At 39.5% G+C, this 25,656-nt stretch overlaps 1 protein-coding gene across 4 annotated transcripts in view; it reads left to right on the forward strand.

Annotated features, from left to right (window-relative positions):
• The window catches only part of MCTP2 (multiple C2 and transmembrane domain containing 2), a 193,728-nt gene extending 181,517 nt beyond the window's left edge, over positions 1 to 12,211 (forward strand). For all 4 annotated transcript variants that reach the window (XM_075858224.1, XM_075858225.1, XM_075858227.1 and 1 more), the window contains 4 exons: positions 51 to 160; positions 3,235 to 3,344; positions 4,480 to 4,577; positions 10,307 to 12,211. In XM_075858224.1, the coding sequence (XP_075714339.1) occupies positions 51 to 160; positions 3,235 to 3,344; positions 4,480 to 4,577; positions 10,307 to 10,375 (387 nt within the window). In that variant the 3' untranslated portion in view covers positions 10,376 to 12,211. The remainder of the gene's footprint in view (positions 1 to 50; positions 161 to 3,234; positions 3,345 to 4,479; positions 4,578 to 10,306) is intronic.
• Positions 12,212 to 25,656: the final 13,445 nt, after the last annotated feature.

Here is a 25,656-nt window from a genome sequence, read left to right on the forward strand (position 1 = left end):
TTTTGTATTTATTTTAAATAGTGCTTTTTATTTTTTATGCTTTTCTCCAGGAGTCTGAAAAAAAGAGCATCAGGGACCGGATCCAAATGGTACAAGACATAGTTATCACAGTGCAAAACATTTTAGAAGAAATTGCTTGCTTTGGAGAGCGAATAAAAAAGTAAGTTTTGTGCTTTCTACAGTAGACCTTTCTGATCCAGAGTTCTTAGGTAGTTAATTGTTCTGGTCAAATATTCTGGATAATAAATGCTTGGATATAGACTATAAATGAATGCTTTGTAAACTCATCAGCATGTGTGCAATATTGGAAAATGGCTATTAAACTAATCTACTCTATAATCTATGTTCAATATGTAGTATACAAGATTTACATAGACTGAGACTGATTGGCTGCTTGGAACTTTCTGCCTGACCGTCCTATTGAAAAGACTCTGGTTGTTAGCATTCTATCCCTAGCAAGCAGATTGTGTCACACTTTGACTTGATCAGAACTACGCTTAGAAAATCACCCAGAAGCGCACAGGAGCCGCTGTCAGCTGAGTTGTCAGTGCAGCTCCCTGACTGATTTGACTCAGAACAGCTTTCTGCAGCGTCTATGTACTGTGATACATACCGTAGAATTTGCAGGGTTTTTTTTTTTCACTAAATAAATGCATTTAAATTATAAAAAATTGGACAGGATATCACAAGCCTAGAGCGTCAACCGGTGTCTACACAAATCATCAGAAGGCGTTTGCACGACATTGGGCTACGAGCCAGATGTCCCGCTACAGGTGTTCCATTGACCACACGCCACCGCTCTCAAAGGCTATTATGCTGCACAGCAAGACTGCAATGGAGGTCTACACTCTTCAGAGATGTCTTGCTTTTGTCTCGGACACAATGATAGCCGGCGATTGGTCTGGAGACACCATGAAGAGGCCTTCACAAGGGAACGTCACACTGCTCCTACTCCCACGATTATGATGGGTGGCATAATGTACGGTAGCCGGACTCCTTGCCTTTTCATATACACTAAAATCTCGGCATTACATAGATTTGGTTGAGGAACCAGTGATAGGGCCATTTATCCAAAGTGTCCCAGAAGCCGTTTTTCAGCAGGACAACTCCAGGCTGCATGTTGCTCGTGCTGATGTGAGCAGCCTGCGTGGTCTAAGCGTGCTACTATGGCCTGCAGCGACTCCAGACTTGTCACCCATTGAGCACATCTGGGATGTCGTTGGTTGGCAATTGCGAAGGGAGCTGCCAGCAGCCAATCTTGATGATTTGCGTGCCCAAGTGAATCTAGCGTGGCAAAACATTCCTCAGACAACCATTAGAAACCTCATTGATCGCATGCTGTGGCGTGTAAGTATGTGTATTTCTGCTTGTGGCGCTCATACGCGATACTGAATAAATCTAGATGTTTGGAATGTTTTGTTAACATTTCTTTATCATTGGTTTATCATTAACGTTTCTATCGATCCTGTGATTTCCACGATTTTTACACTAAGTTTTTCCTTCATGGTGTTGCAATTTCAATGTTGAAGAGTATCTTTATAGTGGTATGAGCTCCATTTTCTGATGACTCGCTCCAAATCTCCTTCATACCCATAGATTTAAAACCTGCTGGCTGTTTGCAGTCGCCACTAGGGGGAGCTTATGACTTATTTATACATTGAACTAAAAAATAAAACCATATGCAGTAAGCTTCCTCAAATGTCCAGTTCAGACAGAGTGGGAAGTTAGAGTGGTATATAAGAAAAAACAGAGCTCCAACCATTATAAAGATATATTAAGAAATTAATCAGCACAGAACTTTGGACCTAAAAATGCCATGATAAAAGGTGCCACTTTAAGGCCCAGTTCATACAGAATTTTCTGGCGCTGATTTTGACAAGGAAACCACGTCTGAATCCATGCCAAAAAACGGGCCAAACCGCATCCTATTGATTTCAACAGGAGGCGGAGGCGTGTTTTTGTTTTTTTTCTCAGGTGGCTTACAGCCACTGGCGGGGGAAAAAAAAAAGCTTTCTTGCCGTGGTTGTGCCTCGGACCTCTCATTGAAATCAGAGGAAGGCAGAAAAAGCGTTTTTCATTGTGTTTTTTTGTCCGCCGTCCTCAATGGCCGTGGCCAAAAAAAACACTAACAGCCGCGGCAAAAAAGGGCAGGCAGGTCAAAATCTGGCACAAAATTCCTGAAGAAATTTTGAGACTTTTTTTTTTTTTTTTTTTTGTTTCTGCCTGCAAAAAAACGGTGTGTACACAAGGCCTTAAGTTGGATTCACATTGTGCTGTCAGGGTAAATCAGCTTCGCAGCAATCAGCCGATGCTAGTCCCATTTTATCCTGTGGTCCAAAATACAGTTGTAGGAGTTTTTTTTGTTCTGTTTTGTTTTTCAATATCCTGGATTGGACAAAAATATATCATAAGACCATTAACTTGGTACCTACTGCTGTGCATCATAGGCCAGAAGAAGTGATAGTTGGGCATTTCATTGATCTCCTGTGCACTGGATTTTATTTTTGTTTGGCACGGATGTGAATATGAAGATTTCTTATTATGACACGTTTAGCTATTCCTTTTCTGTACCTTGTGATATTGTATCTTTTGTCTTGACTTACTCCTCCTTTGGTTAGTACATCTTTTTGTAAGTGGTTCTAAAGTCATTGAAGGAAAAAATACTTTCCAACCGATTTAGACTCCCCAGGAGCTGAACTCCCTCCTGATTACAGTGTGTCTCCTGATCAGCATGCTTCACGGGCAGGCAGTGTATTTTAAGTACAGCCAGGTACCATGGGGCTTAAAATAAGAGAGCCACTGTGAAGCAGCAAGTACAGTACAGAACACTTAAATGGTTCTGGGAGGTGGACCAGCAACATGAGCTCTCGAACACCTGCTGTCAATGTACATAGCGTGGTGTTTATAGATGGGTGTGTGTAGTCATGTAAGAGCGTCGGAGGGAGGAAATGGCACACACAAAATGGACTCGGTTTTTTTATTTGTAAAACAGGAAAATTGTTCAGATTTAACATTATTTATATGACACCAGGACACACAAGTCAAAGGCAGTTTTTCTTCTCTTACTCTGGGTTACATTATCTTTTCATGTCTAAACTTGCTACAAACACAAAGTTTCTATTCCAGGCTGTAAAATTCTAGTAATATTCTAATCCTATTGTTTACTTTTGTAACATTTTACCAATTGTTTATACGCCAAAGAAAATTCTAAATTGTGTTGTTTTCTTATTTCAGTACATTTAATTGGAGCATCCCCTTTCTCTCTTTACTCGCCTGTTCCATACTCTTGGTTGCAACAACTATATTGTATTTTATACCTTTAAGGTATATTATTCTCGTCTGGGGTAAGTGGTTTTAGAGCTTCAAGAAACATAAAAACGAAACTGTGCATTTTAGAAATCTATTGGTCAGTTTATTGAAAGGGCACTGGTTGCAGTTTTTTTTTTTTTTTTTTAACCAGATAAAGTAATGACCCAAACTCTAAAATAAGATTCCTGCTCTCCACTCTCTATTGTACACATCTTAGCATCCGGTACTAATCTGTTTGTCATACACCTAGCAAACATAATATTCATAAGATTATGCAGTATTCTTACCGATCACTGTATGATCCAAACACACAAAGTGGTGGTGTACACTTCTTATTGAGGCTTTTGTAGATTAATATCATATTCCAAAGTTGACTGTCTTTAGAGCGTTGTTCCCTGGGAAAAGTATTTAAAATGGCTCTCCTTCAGAAGGAAGAAAACCAATGGGGGATTCTCATTTGGCTATAAACCCCAGTCATGTCTTAATTCTCCTTTTTAAAAGGGTCGGACATCAACTTACAGGGTAGCCAACTATAGGAGGAATCTGATTTCAAAAGACAAACCGTAAACCTGCATAAAGTTGTGATACTTTAGAAATTTGGATTGCTGTAATGAACCGGCAGCGCTAAATAAAGCAACCATATACAGGTGTGCTACGAATGTGCAAAAGGGTGTGTGGAAGCTCGAAAAGAGGTATTCTATGCATTTACTGAGACGAAAAAACATCAAGTGTGTGTGCTAGACTTTTATGTAATGCAAATCAAAATCTGCACTGGTGGTAATACTACATAGACTTCACTGGCTTTATTCATACCATCTGCCTAATATGAATGCAGTGTGACATGGGTGTTTTCACACCGCTATAATATAATGAGGTTCTTAAATTTGAAGTTAAATACTGCGAGAGGTCTGTCATGAATTGCTGCGCAGAACACTTGATGGTCTTTTTTTTTTTTTTTTTTCTTTTCTCAGTCCTGAGAAAATAATGTGTTATCAGTTTTAAGTCAAAAGAAAAATAGGAGAAAAAAAAATAATACCCGGACACCAGGTTTTCACACTCATTCCTAACCTGTGAATTCGCTCACACTGCCTCAGCTGATGTGCTGGCATTTTATTCTTTTTAAAAAAAAAAAAAAAATAGGAGAAAGCTCAAATGGATTTTTCTTTGCAGGCGTCAATAAATTTACAAAGAAGCTTCGGAACCCATACGCCATCGACAATAATGAGTTTCTAGATTTTCTCTCCAGGGTACCATCTGATGTTCAAAAGGCAAGTTTTCTTTATTTTTGTTAAGCTTCTGTGTAATTGTGTCCTACAAATCGACCAAAATCCCCACCAATACACCCAAGTATAATAGTACTAAAGTTACCAGAATCCTTAATTTGTGCTCTAAATGGACTGTAGCGATTTGATTAGAATTTCATCCTTGAAATTCTCATGGCTGCTTGAAAGCATTGGTTTTAGCTAAAAATCAATTCGAAGTGCGTTTAAAGAGAACCTGAGTGCACCATCTTATAGGCGCTGCTGCACAGACCTTGGGGCACTTTGAATTAGCTGTGCAGTCTAAGCCGTTCTGGAGATCGGTGTAGTTTTAGTTGGCGCCCGATATGTGAATTAGCCCCTGTACGGTCAGAGGGGCGTTTCTGGACATAAATAGGCAGGAGGGAGTGATTGTCAAAGCTATGACACTGTCCAATCCGCTGCGGACAGTGTCAGAGCGGTTTCGGCTGTGTGATCTCTCTCTGCTGCGTGTATGCGCACGTGCTCTCCTCCCCTCTCTCCTCCCCTCTCCTGCTACTGTCAGCTAGTGATGAGAAGATTGTGTGATCTCGCGACAAAGGAGAGCGCGTGCGCACACGCACACGTGCGCACACAGCTTGGAGATAACACAGCAGAAGCTGCTCTGACATTGTCCACCGCTTATTGGACCGTGTCAGGGCTCTGACTATCACGCACCCCTGCCTTTCCATGTCCAGAAACGTTCATTTACACGTCGGGCACCAACTATAATGGCATCGATCTCTCCAGTACAGCTTAGACTACACGATAATTTATGCCCAAAGGTCTGTGCAGCAGCGCCTATTAGATAGTGCACTCAGCTGCACAGGTCTGTGGTAGTGAAGGGTTCGCTTTACAAAAAAAATTACGCCTAAAAGCTATTTTTATGCTTAACCCCTTAAGGACGCAGCCTAGTTTGGGCCTTAAGGCTCAGAGCCCATTTTTCAAATCTGACATGTCACTTTATGTGGTAATAACTTCGGAATGCTTTTACCTATCCAAGCGATTCTGAGATTGTTTTCTCGTGACACATTGGACTTTGTTAGTGGTAAAATTTGGTCGATACATTCAGTGTTTGTGTGAAAAATAGCAAAACTTAGAGAAAATCTGGAAAAATTAGCATTTTTCTGAATTTTAAAGTATCTGCTTGTAAGACAGATAGTAATACCACACAAAATGGTTACTAGTTCACATTTCCTATATGTCGGCATCATTTTTTTGAGCGTTCTTTTATTTTTCTCATACGTTACAAGGCTTAGAACATAAGCAGCAATTTCTCATATTTTGAAGAAAATGTCAAAAGCCCTTTTTTTTTTTTTAAGGTACCAGTTCAGTTCTGAAGTGGTTTTAAGGGGCCTATATATTAGAAACCCATCAAGTCAAACCATTTTAAAAACTAGACCCCTCAAAGTATTCAAAACAGCATTTATAACATTTCTTAATCTTTTAAGCGTTTCACATGAAATTAAAGCAAAGTAGAGGTGAAATTTACAAATATAATTTTTTATGCAGGAAAGCCTTTTTATTCAATTTTTTTTCCCTGTAAAACAGAAGGTTTTACCACAGAAAAGCAACTCCATATTCATTGCCCATATTTTTCAAATAACCCACATGTGGTCCTAGTGTGCTAATGGACTGAAGCACAGGATATAGAGGCAAAGGAGCACCTAGAGGATTTTGGAGCCTCTTTTTTTATTAGATTATATTTTAAGCACCATGTCAGGTTTAAAGTGGTCTTGTGGTGCCAAAACAGTAGAAACCCCCCAGAAGTGACCCTATTTGGCAAACTACACCCCCCAAGGAAGTTATCAAGTGGTATAGTGAGCTTTTAGACCCCACCGGTATTTTGCTGCATTTCGTGGAATTAGGCTGTGAAATTGAGAATCACATTTTTCTGATAAAACATGCACATTTTTACAAGGAATAAAGGAGAAAAAGCACCCCAACATTTGAAAAGCAATTTCTCCCGATTACGGCAATACCCTATATGTGGTGATAAACTTCAGGTTGGACAAATGGCAGGGCTCGTAAAGTCAGGAGCACTATTTGGCATGTCAATTTTGCTGGATTGGTTTCTGGGAGCCGTGTCGCATTTCCAGAGCTTCTGAGGCACCAGTACAGGCGAAACTCCTAAAGTGACCCCATTTTGGAAACTAGCCCCCTTGAGGAATTTGTGTGTAGTTTTCATGGGTTGCATGTGACTTTTTGATCTGTTTTTATTCTATTTAAGAGGCGTGGTGACTAAAAAACAGCAATTCTACTATTGTTTTTTTACAGCGTTCACCGTGCGCTATTACTGACATTCACTTTATTTTGCGTGGCAATACGATTACGGCGATACCATATTTTATATAGTTTTCTTTTTTTTATGGCATATGCACAATAAAATACTTAATTTTTTATAAAAAAAAATATAAATATTTACTTTTGGTGTTGCCATATTCTAAGAACCATAACTTTTATTTTTTATTTTTCCATCAAGAAAGCCGTGTGACTGCTTGTTTTTTGTGTTACTAACTGTAGTTTCGATCAGTACCATTTTTGGGTACAAGCAGCTTTCTGATCTTTTTATTCAATTCTTTTGGAGATGAACCAATATGTGACCAAAAGATTGTGATTCTGGTATGGTTTTATTATTTTCTTCTGTGTTCACCGCGCATGATAAATAATACTTTCGTAGTTCAGGCCGTTACGGACGCGGCAATACCAATTATGTATAGTTTATTTATTTTAACTGATGAGGGAAAAGGGGAGATTTTAACTTTTATTACTTTTAAACTTTAATATTTTTATACAACCTTCTTTTTTTTTTTTGTCCTACTAGGGGACTTAAAGGCAGGAGGCCCTGATCACTATTGTAATGCACTGCGTAGTGCAGTGTATTACAGCTGTCCGCTACTCACTGACAGCAAGCATCCTAACTTTGTCAGGACCCACTAAGCTTCTGTAGATGGCATAGCCGGAGGTTGCCATTGTTAGGCCTCCGGTTGCAATAGCAACCATCGGTGGCCGCAATCATGTTGTGGGACGTCGATTTGTGTTTTAAAGAAGCCGCAGTCGCTATTGAACGTGGCTTCTAAGGGGTTAATACACTGCGATCAGTCCCTGCTGAAGGAGCTGCGGCAACTGCTGTACGAGGCAGCAGTTGTCACAGCTCCTATATGAGCCGTGAGGGGGGGCCGAAATGGCCGTTCCTCCCGTGACGTACTATTCCATCACTGAGCGCCGAACGATGCGCTCATCATGACGTGACCGTACGTCATGGAGCGGGAAGGAGTTAACAACCCAGAATATAATGGAGTAAGGTTTCTTCCTGACCAGGAGTCCTCTCTCTAAGGGTACGAACACACACACTGCGTATTCAGGGTGGATACACTGTGTCAAGCTGCGCAGCATATGCTCCCTGAACACCGCAGGGAATTCTGTCTGAAAACCCGCACCACACTGTGGTGCGTTTTTTTCAGGCATAAATTCCACTGGGTAAATTATCGCACATACTTTACCCCCTCCCTCCTCTGACGTCCGCTCCGGCCTCCCTGGATGACGTTGCAGGCCATGTGATTGGCTGCAGCGGTCACAATGATTGCCAGACTGAAGAAGCAGGGAACTCTGGGTAAGTATAACTTTATTTATTTTTCTTACTTGCGATTTTTGCAGCAGAATCACGGATTCCGCCGCAAATATCGCAATACACACCACTTTGTTGCAGGTTTGAGCACCCCATTGAATTCAATGGGAAAACCCGCAACAGAAGAGCTGCGATTCCGCAGCATTAATTGTCATGTTGCGGTCAAAGAACCCGCATCGCAGGTAAATTTGTGTGCATTTTTTTCGGCAGCATTTTTCCGCAGTGTGGGGACGAGATTTGTTGAAATCACACCCACACTGCTGCTACTGTAATATGCTGCGGATATTCCGCAATTAATCCGTTGCACAAAATCTGCATTGTTTACACTGTGTGTATTCCTACCCTTATAGATACCATTTCATTGGATTTCCTAAAACTGGTTTAGGGGCCCCTGATGTAGCCAGAATCTTCATAGAAACTAAGCTGTACAAAGGTTGTATGGACGCACATTGATTCGAATTGCGTGTGCTGCCTTACAATGCCTAGGAACGTCCATATTATCCCCAGATCTCAATCTTTTTTTTTTTTTTTACTGGGGCCTCACCATTGGTCGTACTCAATCACAGTATTTTTAAAACCATAGATTAGTACAGCCAGAGAAAGGCCTTTGCAGTATATAATCACTTCTGCCTCCCCAACTGCGCCTCACCTACAATTGGGGGACACCTCAGTTCGAGATGCACTAGGTGCCTACCTGGAGGAGTAATGTGTCAGAGATTGTTCTCCACTCAACGTTCTCTTCTAAGCAAACTTCCTTCATCCAATAGGGCAACGAAGACTAGCGCATAATAGAAACCGAAAAAAGAGAAAAAAAACAGCAGCAAAAGCCACCGGCGTGCTCCCCAAATGCTTCGTCCTGGCATTTATGGTTACTCAATGGCGTGCAATTGGAAGGGGGGGCTTGTAGGCAGACAAGGCATTCAATATAAGGAAAAATGTGGAAAAGATCCTCCGCACATCCAGATTTGAAAATATACAAAAGAGCTTTATTTGGACATAAGTGACTTTTAACTTCTGTTCAAATAAAGCTCCTTTTTAGATTTTCAAATCTGGATGGTCTGAGGATATTTTCCACATTTTTCCTTATAGTGAATTACTAGCGCCTAATAATGCTTTCTAATTTGATAACCCTATGCAATTTATATAGTCAAGCTTATATATAGTAAAACTATCCACATACAGTGTTCTTGCCGCTGTGGTTCTATGTTTTCTTAGTCTGCAAAGTTTGCCCTGAATGGAAGGCATAACCAGATACTGAATCCCTTTTGTACCTTCGTTCAGGGATGGCAGGGCACGCTGGTATGTGTAGTGCAATTCAAATTGACCAACTTGGAGATTAGTTGGAATGTGGTGTGGTCCAAAAGGCTGCATGCAGATATCTGTAATAAAGCTTTTTTGAGCCATTCCTCCCCACCAATTAGATTGTAAATAGCAATTTACGTTAGGTTTGTGATGCTTCACTTGTAGGATTTGCTGGAGTATCATCTTTTAAGTATAGTTTGCCAGAGGCAAGAATTCCCTCTCAGGTTAGTTTACCTGTTTGTTTGCATTTACAAAACAGACCTTGTCCAGTCCCAAATGATTGTCCATCACTTATGTATTTTCTAAGCAGAATGTGGTTGTAACACTGTTAGACCAAGCATACAGAGTTATGCGGAGCACTTTGTGCAATGAATGTATTTTCTTCTGCTTCTCGGCTTGTCATTCTTATTTATAGGTTTGTAGTATGCTTGTTACATTTCACTAATGTGCATTTTTTGTTGTTGTTTCCCTCGGGGCTTTTTAATTCACTTGTGTAGCACGTTGTAATAGCTGTAAGTCAGTAAAAAGACACCTATTTGCCACTGCTAAAATCTGTTAGAAACCGCTCTGTCTCATTAAAATAAGATCTGCACTTAATATTTGCACATGTAGAAGTAACTCCATTCCGGCTACCAATTAATTCTCAGTGTTTTTATGTTTTGAAAATGATTCATTACCCCGAATGTTCTGTGGATTCCCTGAGTATCTCCTTGGGGAGCCATTAACTCACTCTGAAGAAAGCTAGAATTACTTAATGGCAAACGTCATGTCTATTTACTTTTTTTTTCAGGTGCAGTATGCGGAGCTAAAACCTAACAGCAACCAAGGTGCCCTAAGGAAGAAGAGAAGTGGATTATAGCTGTGAAATACACTTTCAATCTTCTCTAATTTCCCTGTGTAAAATTGTGCACTATTTCATGTCGCAAGCCTGGGGCTCAATACTAAAGGACAGGATCCTAGGGGGCGGGTTTCACCCAATAGTGTTCCTCTAAGGTTGGCCCTAAGCCATGCAGGTTTACTGACTGGATTCAGTTAAACCTCAGACATGTGGAAAAAAAACAAGTACATTTTCTGTCTGTTTCATGTGTTCTGGCTGGGAAAGGAAAAAAATGTTAGTATGATGTTACACAATCCGTAATAGAGGCCTACCGTCTATTATTCAAAAATATCTGGATGCTTGTCTCGGTTATAAAAATCCTCCACGTCAACAAAATTATCAATGTTTTCCCGAGTAACGGGCTGTTGTGTTTTTTTATATATATATATATATATATATATATAGAGTAATGTTTCCTTTAGCTGCGCTATCCAAATGGGCTTAACATCTAGCTGACTTTTTTTTTTTTGTTTTGTTAAAGAATTAATTTAGCAAATGTTTTTCTATGTATAATGATATGTTATACAATTTTTCAATATAATTTATGTATCAATTATTCAGTTTCCAAGATCTCTGTTTGCTGTCCTATATAAGAAAACTTCATTGTTTACACCCAGGAGATAAAAATCTGTCCTGGCCATGTTGTGATCACACAGGTGCACGGCTCATTACAGTACAGTTACAATCACCTAGATGACCAAGAACAATCCTTATCCCCTGGAAGTAAACAATGAGGGTTCCTTATGAACGACTGCAAATAGATCTTGAAAACTGTGAGGGATTGATACAGGATGTAAATTGTAAAATGTAATATTTTCATTATTCCGTGAATTGTTTTTCTTGTTGTTTTGCTGAAAACGTGATACCTTTTTAAGGAGGAAATAATAATAATTTGCACCTTACTGCCAAACTGTACATAGTAGTATGAAATATATATATTTATGTAATCCTTTTCTACAACTTTGCTGAACACTACAAAAATCCTATGAAGAGATTTCAATGACGAGGCCGATGTTTTGTTAGAGGTGAAGGTTTACAAGCTTTTCTCTTAGAATGATGCTCCAAGGACGGAACGTAAAGGCTGAGGCATAGCCAATCAACCGTTTTGAAAATTATTATATTTAACATTGACTTTTGTGGCATTTTATATTTTAATGATGTTTTATTTGAAGGGTTGCTAAGACTTTCAAAGCCATTCATTAATGGGGGGGGGGGGGGACGGGACGGGACTGTATGCGTGCCAAAAATTACTTATGTTGAATGTTAAAAAAAAAAATCTCCATAGATATTCTATCCATTTGTCTTTTAGCATCTATTGAATTTATATTGGTCTTTAATAGTTTGACTAGTGTTTTGAGATGTTCTCATGCATTTATAGTTCAGGATCATTCTTCTGTTTCTGGTTTATATGACTAAGTTTATATAGATCAATTTCTATGGTGTTGCACAATTCAGGTACCTTTTAACAGTTAATATTCTACAAATGTCTATTTTGTGTAAAGTCCTCTTACGCTGATGATGTTTTATATAAAATAGTTTTAAAATTTATATTTAAATATATCAAATTACAGCATTTCAAATTTTATTTTCTATTACAGTTGAGGGATATTGAATAATACTACATTTATATTGGTTTAGTGCACATTGGCTGCTTGTGTATATTTAGACTTACAGAGAAAGGGACAGATAATCATCCTTAAAATTGTAAACCTTTTTCAAGAATTGTTCAAATACTCTTGTATAGCTTTTTCTGGTTAGAACTGTATTTTTGTAAGAAATAAATAATATTTTGTTGTAAACTTTCACTTCTGTTTGGGTCTGTCAGATTATATTAAAAGGAAAAAAATAAACTTTTATTTTATCTGCTCTTATTGAAAATTCAATTTATTTTATTTGATCTGAACATTTTGGAAAAATTCTGAAAGTTGTTCTGCAGGCGGCTGTAAGGAATAGCGATTATAACCAACCACTATATTAGTTGTTTATAAAATGTATATTCTTTGCACACTGCAGTAAAATTACTTTCAATACAGCATCAATAAGATTTGGTAGGTGCTTGATTGAAGAACATTAGACCTATTTCTGGAAAAGTTACTTAATGTCTTCTGGGGCCTCTTCTAGTGGTAAAGGGAGGCGTTTGGGAAAATACTGTTGGAGTCTTTTTTTTTTTTTTTTTTTTTTTTAATCTTAGGCACAGGTGATCTCTGTACACTATGTAGTTGTAGTCTACTTTCAAGAGATTTCACTCGTGTGCACTTTGTTCAATGTCTCAGAGTTGAGTTCCCTTCCTCATAGACTCTGAATATAGTGCACACGCAATGGATTTCTAAAAGAGTAAGAAGCTGTCAAATCTTTCCTACAGGGTGAGCCAGAGACCCAACCCCAATGGTAATGCCCTTTGGCTAAAAAGGGCCAAAATACGGTCTTTCAAAAACAGGAGTGAGTAACTCTATAATCATATTTCATAATAATCATTTAGCATGGGGCTGTATAATGTGGCGACTACATATACAGATAACTATAACTTTACAAAAACGTTTTCCTTACTGTTTGTATGATGGTGTGTTGACAAGTAGTTTTTTTTTTTTTCAGGCGTACTTGAGTATAAACGCCTTGAAATACACTGGGAAACACACTAGCAAAATTCCTACGAACAGCTGCCCATTGAATTCAATTGTAAATACACTGTGCTGTTCATATGAGGTGTTTTTATACTGCTGAATTAAATAAAACGCCCGTACAAAATAGCATGTTACTTCTTAAGGTGTTTTTGGAGCTGATTTACCATTGACGCTATGAAAAACGGCTCAAAAAAAACCTTCAAAAAAAGCTTAATTTTTGCTTCAAAAAACGCCTTGAAATCTGAGGCTGTTTTCCCATGAAAGCAGCTCTGTAATTATCAGCCACTTTTTGTACGTGTGAATGTATCCTAAAATAGTTTGACCTTACAATAATAGACACCGTAGAAAAGGGAATTAGAGATGGACAGCAGATGGGAATTGAGCAAGCTGTATATTTTACATGATTGGATGTGGTGGTATTGAAATCAAAGTTCTAGAATATCAGAAAGTCTGCTACTAAATCTTAAAGGAACGCTAAATATAGAATATACACAAAACTACTATTCCTCCTTGTTTGTTCTATTAGTTTCTATAGATTTTCTTTTATTACCAAGTAATCCACAGATAAAACAGAACCCAATCCAATCACCGACCCCTCCTATTTTTCTTCCAACAGTGGATACTCTAACCATTTGTTTGACATGCTCAATATTCTGTAGAGATGACATTTTGCATAATACAAAAGCACTTGGTATCTCAACTACATTTAAAGAGGCAATCATAAATAAATAAATACATATTTAGGCAGATCAGGTGCCTTTTGGTCAAGACCGAGCATACTAAACATAGAAGGGATAAATCACAAAATCTAAAATATACATTTAAAAGTTGAGAGCCTGTCGAGGGAAAGAGAGGCTATCAGAGTCCAGCCATGGAGCCCAAATTTTATATTTTTTTCCAGTACCTCTATTCTGATGAACAGATACTTCCAAACTGATGAGTATTAACCCCGACTATAAATTCTACCAGGGACGGTGAGTTAGTCTCCCAAATGGGAGGCAATCAATTTGAGAGTCTGGTAAAGGTATCTATCTATTACTACCTTGTGAGTGTCTGATACTGCAATATTTGTCTACTCGATTTAAGTATCTAATTATAGGATTGGAATTAAGAGATACAGAATCATCTATTAATACATATTATAACCACTTCCCAATAGCACCCACATTACAATAAAGAGCCTGGCACCCATGGCCCTACCACGATCACATAGTGATTGCCCCATATAGGCAAAAACGAAGTAAAACGATAAATCCAAAAAAAGTTACTCGCCTTCCACCACACTCTCTTTTTATAGCCGCAATTGTGGGATACTCCGTGACAGATAAATTTACTGATCCCCTTTCCAAAGCGAACAGGGAGGAAATGGATTCATTCCTTTCCAGTTGAGGTGGTAGGAAGATCCACTTCCCACCCCCTTAGGTACTGAAGCTGAGCTGCAAGATAATACAGCCATGGGTCAGGAATGGCTAGACCTCTGTCCTCTTTAACCCCTTCAGGACTGAGCCTGCAGGACGAAGCCGATTTTTTTTTCAAATCAGATGTGTTACTTTATGTGGAAATCACTCTGGAATGCTTTTACCTATCCAAGCGATTCTGAGATTGTTTTCTCGTGACATATTGTACTTTGTTAGTGAAAAAATGTGGTCAATAAATTCAATATTTATTTGTGAAAAACACCAAAATTACAGAAAATGTGCAAAAATTAAAATTTTTCTAAATTTAAATGTATCTGCTTGTACAACCGATTTGTAATACCACACAAAAACTTTACTATTTCATATTCCATATGTCTACTTTGTTTGCATAGTTTTTTTAGCATTCTTTTATTTTTCTAGGACGTTACAAGGCTTAGAACTTTAGCAGAAATTTCTCATATTTTCAAGAAAATTTCAAAAGGCTATATTTTCAGGGACCAGTTCAGTTCTGAAGTGGCTTTGGGGGCCTTATATATTAGAATGTCCCCATAAATCACCCCGTTTTGAAAACTGCACCCCTCAAAGTATTCAAAACACATTCAGAAAGTGTTTTAACCCTTTAGGCGTTTCACAGAAATTAAAGCAAAGTAGATGTGAAGTTTACAAATAATTTTTTTTTCTGTACCACAGAAGGTTTTACCCAAGAAATGCAACTCAATATTTATTGCCCAGATTCTGCAGTTTTTAGAAATATCCCACATGTGGCCGTAGTTTGCTACTGGCCTGAAACACAGGCCTCCGAAGCAAAGGAGCACCTAGAGGATTTTAGGGCCATCCTTCTTCTTTTTTTTTTTTAAGAATATATTTTAGGCACCATGTCAAGTTTGAAGAGGTTTTGTGGTGCCAAAACAGTAAAAAAAAAAAAGTGACCCCGTTTTGGAAACTACACCCTCAAGGAATTTATCTAGTGGTGTAGTTAGCATTTTGAACCCACAGTTGTTTTGCTGAATTCATTGGAATTAGTCTGTAAAGGAGAAAATCTACTTTTTTTTTTAATGAAAAAAAAAGTAGACCTTTTTAATTTTTACAAGGAATAAAGGAGAAAAATCACCCCAACATTTGCAAAACAATTTCTCTCGATTAAAGAAATATGCCATATGTGGTAATAAACTGCTGTCTGGACCCACAGTGGGGCTTAGAAGGGAAGGAGTGCTATTTGGCTTTTGGAGCTCAAATTTAGCTGAAATGAAGGCTTATTTTCTGCTGGAGGAGTTGTAGTTTCAATTGACACCATATAGTACCTTTTAACGTTCTGGGAAGCTGAAAATAAAATGTTTTGCAGGCTGAAATTGTAAAAAACTGTAATTCCTCCATTGTTTTTTGGGGTTTTGCTTTGACTGCTTTCACCATGCAGTAAAAACTACAACTTTAAATGTTTTCTGCGATACCATCACGGTGACACCAAATTTATATATTTTCTTTTTAAAAATATTTTACTACTTTTACAAATTGAAAACTATTTGTAAAAAAAAAAAAAAGAATTTTTTGTTTCACCACATTCCGAAAAGCATTCGTTTTTTTAATTTTTCGGTCGATTTGTGAGAACTTATTTTTAGTGGGACGAGCTGTAGTTCTTATTGGTACAATTTTTTTGGTACATACCACTTTTTGAGCACTTTTTATTAAGTTTTTTGTTAGAGCCAAGGTGACCAAAAAACAGTGATTTTGCCATTTTGAGTTCTTTATTTTTCAAGACGTTCACCGTGCGAATTAAATAATGGTATATTGTAATAGTTCAGACTTTTACAGACACAACGATACCAATTTTGTGTGTTTTTTTTAGGGCCTGTTCACATCAGCGTTGGCTTTCCGTTGAGGGGTTCCATCTGCGGTTTCCGTCATGGAACCCCTCAACGGAAATGCAAACGGAAACCTTGGCTTCTGTTTTGCATCACCATTGATATCAATGGTGACGGAAACATTGCTAATGGTTTCCGTTTGTCCTCATTCCGGCAGGTTTCCGTTTTTTCGACTGAATCAATAGCGCAGTCGACTGCACTATTCCGTTGAAAAAACTGAAGCCTTCCGGAATGGTGACATATGGAATCCATTAGCAATGTTTCCATCCCCATTGATATCAATAGTGATGCAAACGGAAGCTAAGGTTTCCGTTTGGTTTTCCGTTGAGGGGTTCAACCGACGGAAGCCTCCAACTGAACCCCTGAACGGAAAGCCAACGCTGATGTGAACAGGCCCTTACATTACCTTAGAGAAAAAAATGGGGAAAAATGTTTTTTGTTTTTTTTTGGACTTTAAATATATATATATATTTTTTTTTTACTAATAATTACTATTTACTTTTGTATTTAGACATTTTATTAGTCCCCCTAGGGGACTTGAACCAGAAATCAGTGGATAGCTGGTACTATACTTCAATACTAATATATTGCAGTATATTGGCATTTTTACAGGCTCCTGTAACAGCGCGATCGCTGTTCCTGTCCGTTAGTCCTGGGTGTCAGCTGTAATACACAGCTGACACCCGCAGCGTATGGCGCAGGCTCAGCGCGTGAGCCCGCTCCATACATCACCCCCCCCCCACACCACGATATGCTATTAAGTCGTGGTGCGCGAAGAGGTTAATGCGCAGCGGATGGTGTAGAGAGAAAATTAAAATTTTCTACGGTTATGCCATTTTTGTGCACAATATGTTATGCCCAGTTTGTGCCACTGAAGACAAATAACTCAGTATTAACCGGGTTCTCCCGGGTTTGTCGATGCCATATCTGTGGACGTAAACGGCTGTTCGGGCATGCTGTAGGGCTCCGAAGGGAGGGAACGCCATTTGGCCTTTGGAGCGCAGATTTTGCTCGGCAGTTGTTCTGTTTGACGGTTTACTGGTATTTCAGTTTATAATGTGGGGGCATACGTAAGCTATGCAGAGTATATCAGGGCATAATAAGAGGGTATAATAATGGGGTAAATAAATAATAATCTGCAGATATGTGTTCGGTGTCGCACTGATAAATGGTGCCCGATCTTATCCGCTTTTGGAACACTGCACATTTTGCATCGCCATATTCTGAGAGCCAGAACTTCTTTATTTTTTCTCCAACAGATCTGTGTGAGGGCTTATTTTTTTGCGGGACAATCTGTAGTTTTTATTGGTACCATTTAGTGGTACATGCAAAAAAATTTTAATATTTTTTTTATCGCTTTTCATAAAAAAAAATTTGCCAAGCAAGGTGGCCAAAAACCATAAATAGTGACAGTTTTTTTTATTACAATTTTTTTTTATTACGGAGTTCAATCTGGGCTATAAATGACCATTTTTACTTTATTCTGCGGGTCAATATGATTGCGGCGATACCAAATGTATATCACTTTTTTTTTTTTTTTGCAGCGTTTGCGCAATAAAACCACTAATTTTATAAATTTAATTTTTTGTGTCACCATATTCTGAGAGCCATAACTTTTTTTTATTTTTCAATCAAAAAAGCTGTGTAAGGGCATGTTTTTTGCAGGACGGGTTGTAGTTTTTATTGGTACTATTTTGGGATACATGCGACTTTTGATCACTTTTTATTCTATATTTTGGTGGTGACCCAAAAAATATTGATTCTAGCATTTTGTTTTTTTTACTTTTTTTTTTTTGCGTTTGTTCACTGTGCAGGAAAAAGAATATTTATAGTTATGAACGTGGTGATGCTGAATATGTGGACTTTTTTTAACGTGTTAATTTTTTTCCAATAATTAAAGACTTCTTATAAGTTACATAAACAACAACTGTTTTTTTTCCTTTAATTTTTTCATATTTTATATATTTTTTTTTACTTGTGCAACTAGAGGACACGAAGACTTGCAGCGCTGATCGCTGCTAGAATACATTACACTACCTATGTAGTGTAATGTATTCTAACTGTCATTGTGATGTGACAGTCAGTCTGACAGGAAGCCTATGAGGACCAGCCGGAGCCTCATAGGCTTCCGTACATGGCAGCCCGGAGGCCATTGTCTGGCCTCCGATTGCCGTGATGAGCATCACCGGCCCCCGCAAATGCATGTGGAGACTGCCGATCTGCTCTAAACCTCTTAAATGCGGCGAATCGACCGCCGCATCGAAAGGATTAATTGGCAAAATCAGCAGCGATGGGCCGCTGATCGGCAACACAGAGAGCAGGACAAACACCCTGCACAGCTAACCGCCGCTGCGATGTAGCGCTGCACGGCGGTTAGCTGTTAAAGCGCGGACGTAACTGCACGCCCATGTGCGAGAAGTTACTGCTCGTCTGGACGTGCATTTACGCCAAGGTGCGGGAAGGGGTTAAAGTGCTATTGAGTAACTTTTTTTAGTCTTTGGATGCCCGGTTTCCAAATATGCTCCCTATAAATTGAACTTTAATTTTGTGAAAGATTTTTAAGGGCAATCCCACTGGAGGATTGTGGAGCAAGTAAAGGAGTTGCGGTGTTGGTTTAATCTTGATCAGATTGGACCTCCCAATTACCGAGAGAGGTAGTTTGTTTCATGTTAATAATTTTTGTTGGAGACTACAGTAGAGGAGAATTATTAAGAGTTGAGGTCCTCAGGAGTCCCAAGTAGAGGCGTAAACCACCAAAGCGATCAATAACTGACATACAGTAGCTACATTTAGAGACCTATAGATGTCACACTCCTTATCAGGACTCCAATAACTTGCTGTAGTGGGATAACTTATCACTTAAGCCATTAAAAACCATTGAAAAGGTCACGCTAAAGTTTCTTGTCACTGTCTATTTGATGACAACTGAAAACCGCAATGACATTGGGCATCCCTGCTGCGTATAATGGTGCAAGAGGAAGAAAGCTGTACTCATCCCATTTACTCTTTCTTTGGGTGCAGAGTACAGGAGCTTCTAGACCGGAAGACTTTCCCAAAAGCTCATTCTACGTAGCGTAGCTCACAGGGTTGGCCATTCTAAGCGGTCAAAAGGCCTAGGTGGCGGCTATAGAATTGACCGCTAATATTCCAGTGTTATCTGGGGGCGCCTGCATAGTCACGTTACCTGCGGATTAATCTGGGTGTACAGCAAAAGTAAAAGGGCCAGCCAAAATCTAGACAAACATCACTTTACCCGCTAAGAAAACATGTATAACAAACTGCAACTCTTGGATAAATTTGATATTTTTATTACACCATAATATAATGTGCATGACTCAGATACTAACACCTAGTTGGTTAAAAAAACAAACCACACATGTAGAAGAAAAAGAAAGTAAGCAGGTAAGGCTTCGTTCACATCTGCGTCATGGCTCTGTTCAGGCATTCCGTCTGAGGTTTCAGTCAGAACGAAACCCTGACTGAAACAAACGTAAACCATAGGTTTCCGTTTGGATCACCATTGATTTCAATGGTGACGGATCCGGTGCAAATGGTTTGTTTGTCTCCGTTGTGCAAGGGTTCCGTCACTTTGATGGAAGCAATACTGTAGTCGACTATGGCCTAATCAAAGTCTTGCACGTGTGTCCCGTGCAGACTGGAGCGGGTGCTCCTGCTCCAACGGTAGCGTTTGAAGTTTCCATCGATCGCAACTTTTTAACCCCTTAGATGCCGTGGTCATTAGTGACCACTGCATCTGAGTAGTCTTCAGAGGTAGTGGGCTTCCTCTGTCACCCATAAATTACACACCGCATGTCCATTTCAGATCGGCTTTTCTGCTCAGTATTTATGCAATGTGGATGAGATGTTTTTTTTCATCTACTTTACTGATACTGTATTTGCTGCGGATTTTCCACAATGAATTCCATTGCGGAAAAGCCGCAGTATTTACAGAGTGTTTAACTGAGCCAAAAAGTGTTTGTATTTAGTAAAAGTGCAAAAAAGAAATATAAACTACACATGCATGATATCGCCGCAATCAAAATGACCCGAAAAATAAAGTTTTCATATTTAAATCGCAAGGTGAATGCCGTAGACAAACAATGCAAAAAACCAACTGCAAACGTGCTATTTTTTTCAATTTCCCCCCCCAAAAAATGATAAAGGTTTATCTGTCCCATGTGACCCAAAATGGTAGCAATGAAGCCCCGGAAAAAACAGGCCCTCCTATGGTGACATCAACAGAAAAATAGAAAAGATATGGCTCTTTGAAAGCGATGATGCAAAATAAAGTTATTTTAGTTCAAAAGTGTTTTTATTCTGCAAAAGTAGTAATACATAGAAAAAAACTATACACATTTGGTTTCATCGTTATCGTACCGATCCATAGAATAAAGGTAGCGTGATATTTACGCCGCATGGTGAATGGCGTGAATTTAAAATGCATAGAGCAATGGCTAAATTTATATATGGGCAAACACTTTTTGATCAAAAAGTGCACTAAGAACCTCCTTATTGTAAGTAGATTTAGCAGTAATGCATATTTATTTATATTTAGTGGTTTAGGTTGCATTGGTGTTCGCAGTGTTCTGTTGCCATTTTTTGTCTGTATGTGTGTGTGTGTATATATATATATATATATATATATATATATATATATATATATATATATATATCCCCCCTTCCCCAAAAAAGTAAATAAAACATAATAAAAAAAATTCTATATGCCAAAATTGTGCAATTGAAAAATACAACTCATCCTGAAAAAAACAAGTCCTCATACAGCCATGTCGACGGAAAAATAAAGTTATAGTACTTTGGATGTGACGATGGAAAAACTAGAAAGACCAGAATGAATGCAGGGGGCAAACTTGATGGGTGCCGACCAGCAGTAGGCTCTTTATTCTTTATAGCTGGTCTACAGGGCGAAACGCGCGTCGAGGCGTTTATTCACCCACCCATTCTTCTGATGTTTCGCGCTCTTCACCATGTCCCAGGGTATGTGCTTGTCTTTTCAGCTTTTTTAGCCTCCATATCATTGTGCTATTATGTCCAGCTGTTGTCAGTCACATCTCCTTGGCTATTTGAGCCGTTATGTTGTCTGTGTACGCCTCTAGCTGCACTTTCTATGCATTATTATATACTCTGTAGGCTACGATAACATCTCTGTATATCGTTATTATTAGCTGATCGCACCACACTACGTGTGGGATTCATCATCCTACACCCTTGGGCTCACAATTTTGTTATATTAGCATTTGAGCATGTTTTGGTCATTAGTGGACGGTTGATTCTGTTGGTCTATGGTCTATTTCATCTGACCCTGTTGTATATGTCTCCGTGTATGTTGTATCATCTCTTTTTCCATTATTTGTTATTGGTCATTATATTCAATAAATATTTTTTACTTTTGTATATTATTGAGCATACTATTTCTCTAAGGGTTATGTCCCTTTATGGTTCGTTTCTAGTCCTATTTGCAATAAGGGACCCCAGCATACGCCATCTCTTGGTGTGAGGTTTTGGTTAGGTTGTCAGATGTTTGGAGGCATTCAGCTTCCGTTTTTTGCAGCGATTACGGACTGAAAAATGGCTGAAAATAAGTATTGTGATCATACTCTTACATACTGCAGGCTTAAACTTCACCAGAGCAGCCGTCCATCGTCCCTGGCGTTAAGTGTAACTAGCTTGATGGGTTGTTGTCAGGACAGTAAATTCTCACCCATTCGGGTATGGCTGCAGTATTTGTATATTGCAGTTTTTAGCACTCCTTCTTGATGGAAGCCTATGCCCGCACCTTGTGCTTCTTTAACAGGTATGCTACAGGGTGCCTATGGCCACTTTCTTCTGATGGGAGACAGGAGTGGTGCTGCACCATCTGTGGACTATGGAAATCAGTGGCAACAGCATGGGCTCTGGGTTAGCTTAACCTTTAGGGCGGATTTACACGAGCGTGTGCATTTTGCGCCCGCAAAAGGCACTTAACAGCTCCGTGTGTCATCACCATATGAAGCGTGGCTGCGTGATTTTCATGCAGCCGCCATCATTATGACACTCTGTATGTTTGTAAACAGAAAAGCACGTGGTGCTTTTCTGTTTTCAATCATACTTCTTACTGCTGTTGCGCGAATCACGCGCATCCCACGGAATTGCATGAAGTGAATGGGTGCATGATGCGCGAACAGCGCAGAAATATAGGACATGTCGTGCGTTTCACGCAGCGGACACACGCTGCGTGAAAATCACGGACTGTCTGCCCCATAGGCTAACATAGGTCCGTGCGAGGCGCATTGAAATCACGCACGTTGCACGGACGTATTACACGTTCGTCTAAATCCGCCCTTAGCCTGTGAAGGCTCGGTCTCAGCCTGGGGTTCAGGTAAAGTGGTGGGCATGTTATTTTTGGTCTGGTCAGTCAAGGTTTTGGCCGTGGCACTGTAGTTGAACACACATTTTTCAGCGGTCCCGAGAAATTCCCTTACCTGATTCTAAGGATGGGGCTATTTTTGGACAATATCCGACTCTGGCCATTTGCTGCCACTCCCTACCCGGTGGCCTAAGTACAGCACCTCGGCTTTTCCCATCTGGCACTTGTTCGTTTGGATGATGAGCTTGGCAATTGCTATCAAATGCAGAACCTGGGCGACATGAATAAGATGTTTCTCCCAAGTGTTACTGAAGATAGTTATGTCGTCGAGATATGTGAAATTGCTTCCCTCCTAGATAGTCTATCATTAAGGGCTTATTTACACGAACGTGTTTTAAAAAACGGCTGCGACAAAAAACGGCCCGTTGTAACAGAACGCCGTTTTTCTCATTGAAATCAATGGGCAGATGTTTGGAGGCATTCTGCTTCTGATTTTTTGGCGTGTTTACGGCCCGAAAATAGGCCGTGTGAACATACCCTTAAAGTTACAGAATGAAATTGCAAAGTACTGAGGCTTACATCACCAAGCACAATGCCAAACGTTGGATGGAGTGGTGTATAGCACTCCGCCACTGGACTCTGGACCAGTGGAAACGGGTTCGGTTGAGTGACAGATCACCCTTCTCTAATCAGCAGCCTAATGGACGAGTCTGGGTTTGGTGAATCCCATGAGAACATTACCTACCTGACTGTTCTGTGCCAACTGTCAAATTTGGTGGAGGAGGGATAATGCTATAGGGTTGTTTTCCGGGGTTGGCCTAGGCCCCTTAGTTCCAGTGAAAGGAAATCTTAATGCTTCAGCATACCAAGACATTTTGGATAATTGTATGCTTCCAACTCTGTGGGGACAGTTTGGGGAAGGCCCTTTTCTGTTCCAGCACAACTGTGCGCCAGTGCACAAAGCAATGTTTATAATGACATGGTCTGGTATGGAAGGACTTGACTGGCCTGCACAGAGCCCAGACCTCAACCCCAAGAAACACCTTTGGGATAAACTACAACAGAGATTAGGATAATAACCGGATAATTAGCAGGAGCACAGGGGATTAGTGTCTGTTCACATCTCCGGCTAGGTTCCACCCATTGCAATTCCTCCTTTAAAATCCTTCTCTAATTTCATCTTGTCCTGTCTCATTTATCAATCGCAACTTAGAACTTTTTCTGGCTGTAAGGTGCCCAGCTGCAGCAGGAGCCGTCCCCCAGTGCTCTGCCTGCAATAGGAATTGGACTCAATAAGCTCTGGCTCTTTGACCTTTTTGCTAGCCAAAAATGTAGGGTACTTTTAACACCTTCATCGCCCTGCAATCCAGTGCCATCTGTCAGTCTCTCCAGCCAACGCAATAAGTCTTGCAGTGGGGTTGGCAAGGATGGCAGGTGGCTCATGCGCATAGCGCGTAGCCGCATGGTCAATCAGAAAACTATTAACTGTATCTAAAAGGGCAGCAAACTGGCTTCAGTTCCAGTTATTAGACTTGGTGTTTCTAGCGTATTGCTTCTTAGTATTTTGACTCTTGATTGAGTCGACTTGTTTGACTCCTCTTCTGCTTTGTCCCCACTGTACCGCTTACTGGTCTCTGCTACAACACTTACTGAACCTTGACTTGTCTCACTACTTTTCTAAACTACCCATTACTGTACCGCATACTCTGCTCTGCTACAAAACCGTTGCTGAACCTCAACTTTTATGACTAGTCTCCTTTTACTCCCCCCTTATGTACCGCATAACTGGCCCAGCTTCCTTTACCGACTGAGTTATCCAACTCTGATCTACACTTCATCCCTGGTACCACAAACTTATCTAAAATTCCCTTTTGTATACCCATCAAGGTTCGTTAAACCCTTTCACTGCAGAGATCATATTTAATACAGAACATATAATAATGGAGCCAACTTCCCCATAACAAATTAATACTCAACCATCTAAATTAAAATATATCGGTGAGATGCTTGTCCTTTTAAAACCAATGCAATGCTCCACAGATCAGGCAAATCGTCAAGCGGTCTACTGTATTTTAATAGAAAGTGCAATAATAGTGAGGAATGTGCAACACATCCACATACTTTACAGGTACAGTGCTGTATGTCGACAAGTCAATAATCGTAGAGTCTGCTCATTGCTCCCAGTCCTATATGTCCAGGACCTCCTTCACACTTAGTCCACACCGTTCAAGTACACCGTCTCGGCGTTCTTGTAACACACTCGTTCTTCTCACACACTTAGCTAAGGATGCCTCCAGTGATCTGAATTTCTCAGAAGTCACAATCCTTCCTGGAATCCCCGTCTCTGAGTTTGGTGCACGCTACAGGTAAAAAAGAGCAGCACCGCGTGGGAGTAACCCCCAATTCTTTACTATACTCACAAAATATAAGTAGAATAAAGAAGTGGAGTTAATATCTGCATTTTGGTTTTCATCACTAAGAAAATTCAACCTTGCTTTTGGATCCCAGGTAACTTTTTGATTTGTACCTCAATTTCCTCAAAATACATCTACTCCGAGACACATAAAGAATGCTAATGAATACTTTTCTTCTATATTTAGTATGACATTTACCTTTGTTTTGGTTCTAGCAGGCATATAATCTCTGTAATAAAGAAAAAAAGAAAAAGAAAACAACACACGTTGCCCTACAGATTATTAATTTGAAAGTAACATTTTTAGAGCCCTAGTCAACCAATGCAACGCCAGCCATAATCCAAATACTGCATGTTCGATGCAAATTAAAATAACTTGCACAACATTCTGAGTAATTTGTGTTATTTGTTCTACAAATTCACAAATGGCCAATTTGCATTATAGCAAACTTGTTTCTCCACATTATTTTGCTTGCCATGAACGTGTATTATTTCTTGATCCATGACTTCTTACATACCATAGAGGCTCATTAAATATCCTCCATACAAAACAAGACACGAAATGCATGTTTTGGTCTATCCCAAGTC

Source organism: Rhinoderma darwinii, chromosome 3 (assembly GCF_050947455.1).
Source record: "Rhinoderma darwinii isolate aRhiDar2 chromosome 3, aRhiDar2.hap1, whole genome shotgun sequence".
NCBI classification, from domain to species: Eukaryota; Metazoa; Chordata; class Amphibia; order Anura; family Rhinodermatidae; genus Rhinoderma; species Rhinoderma darwinii.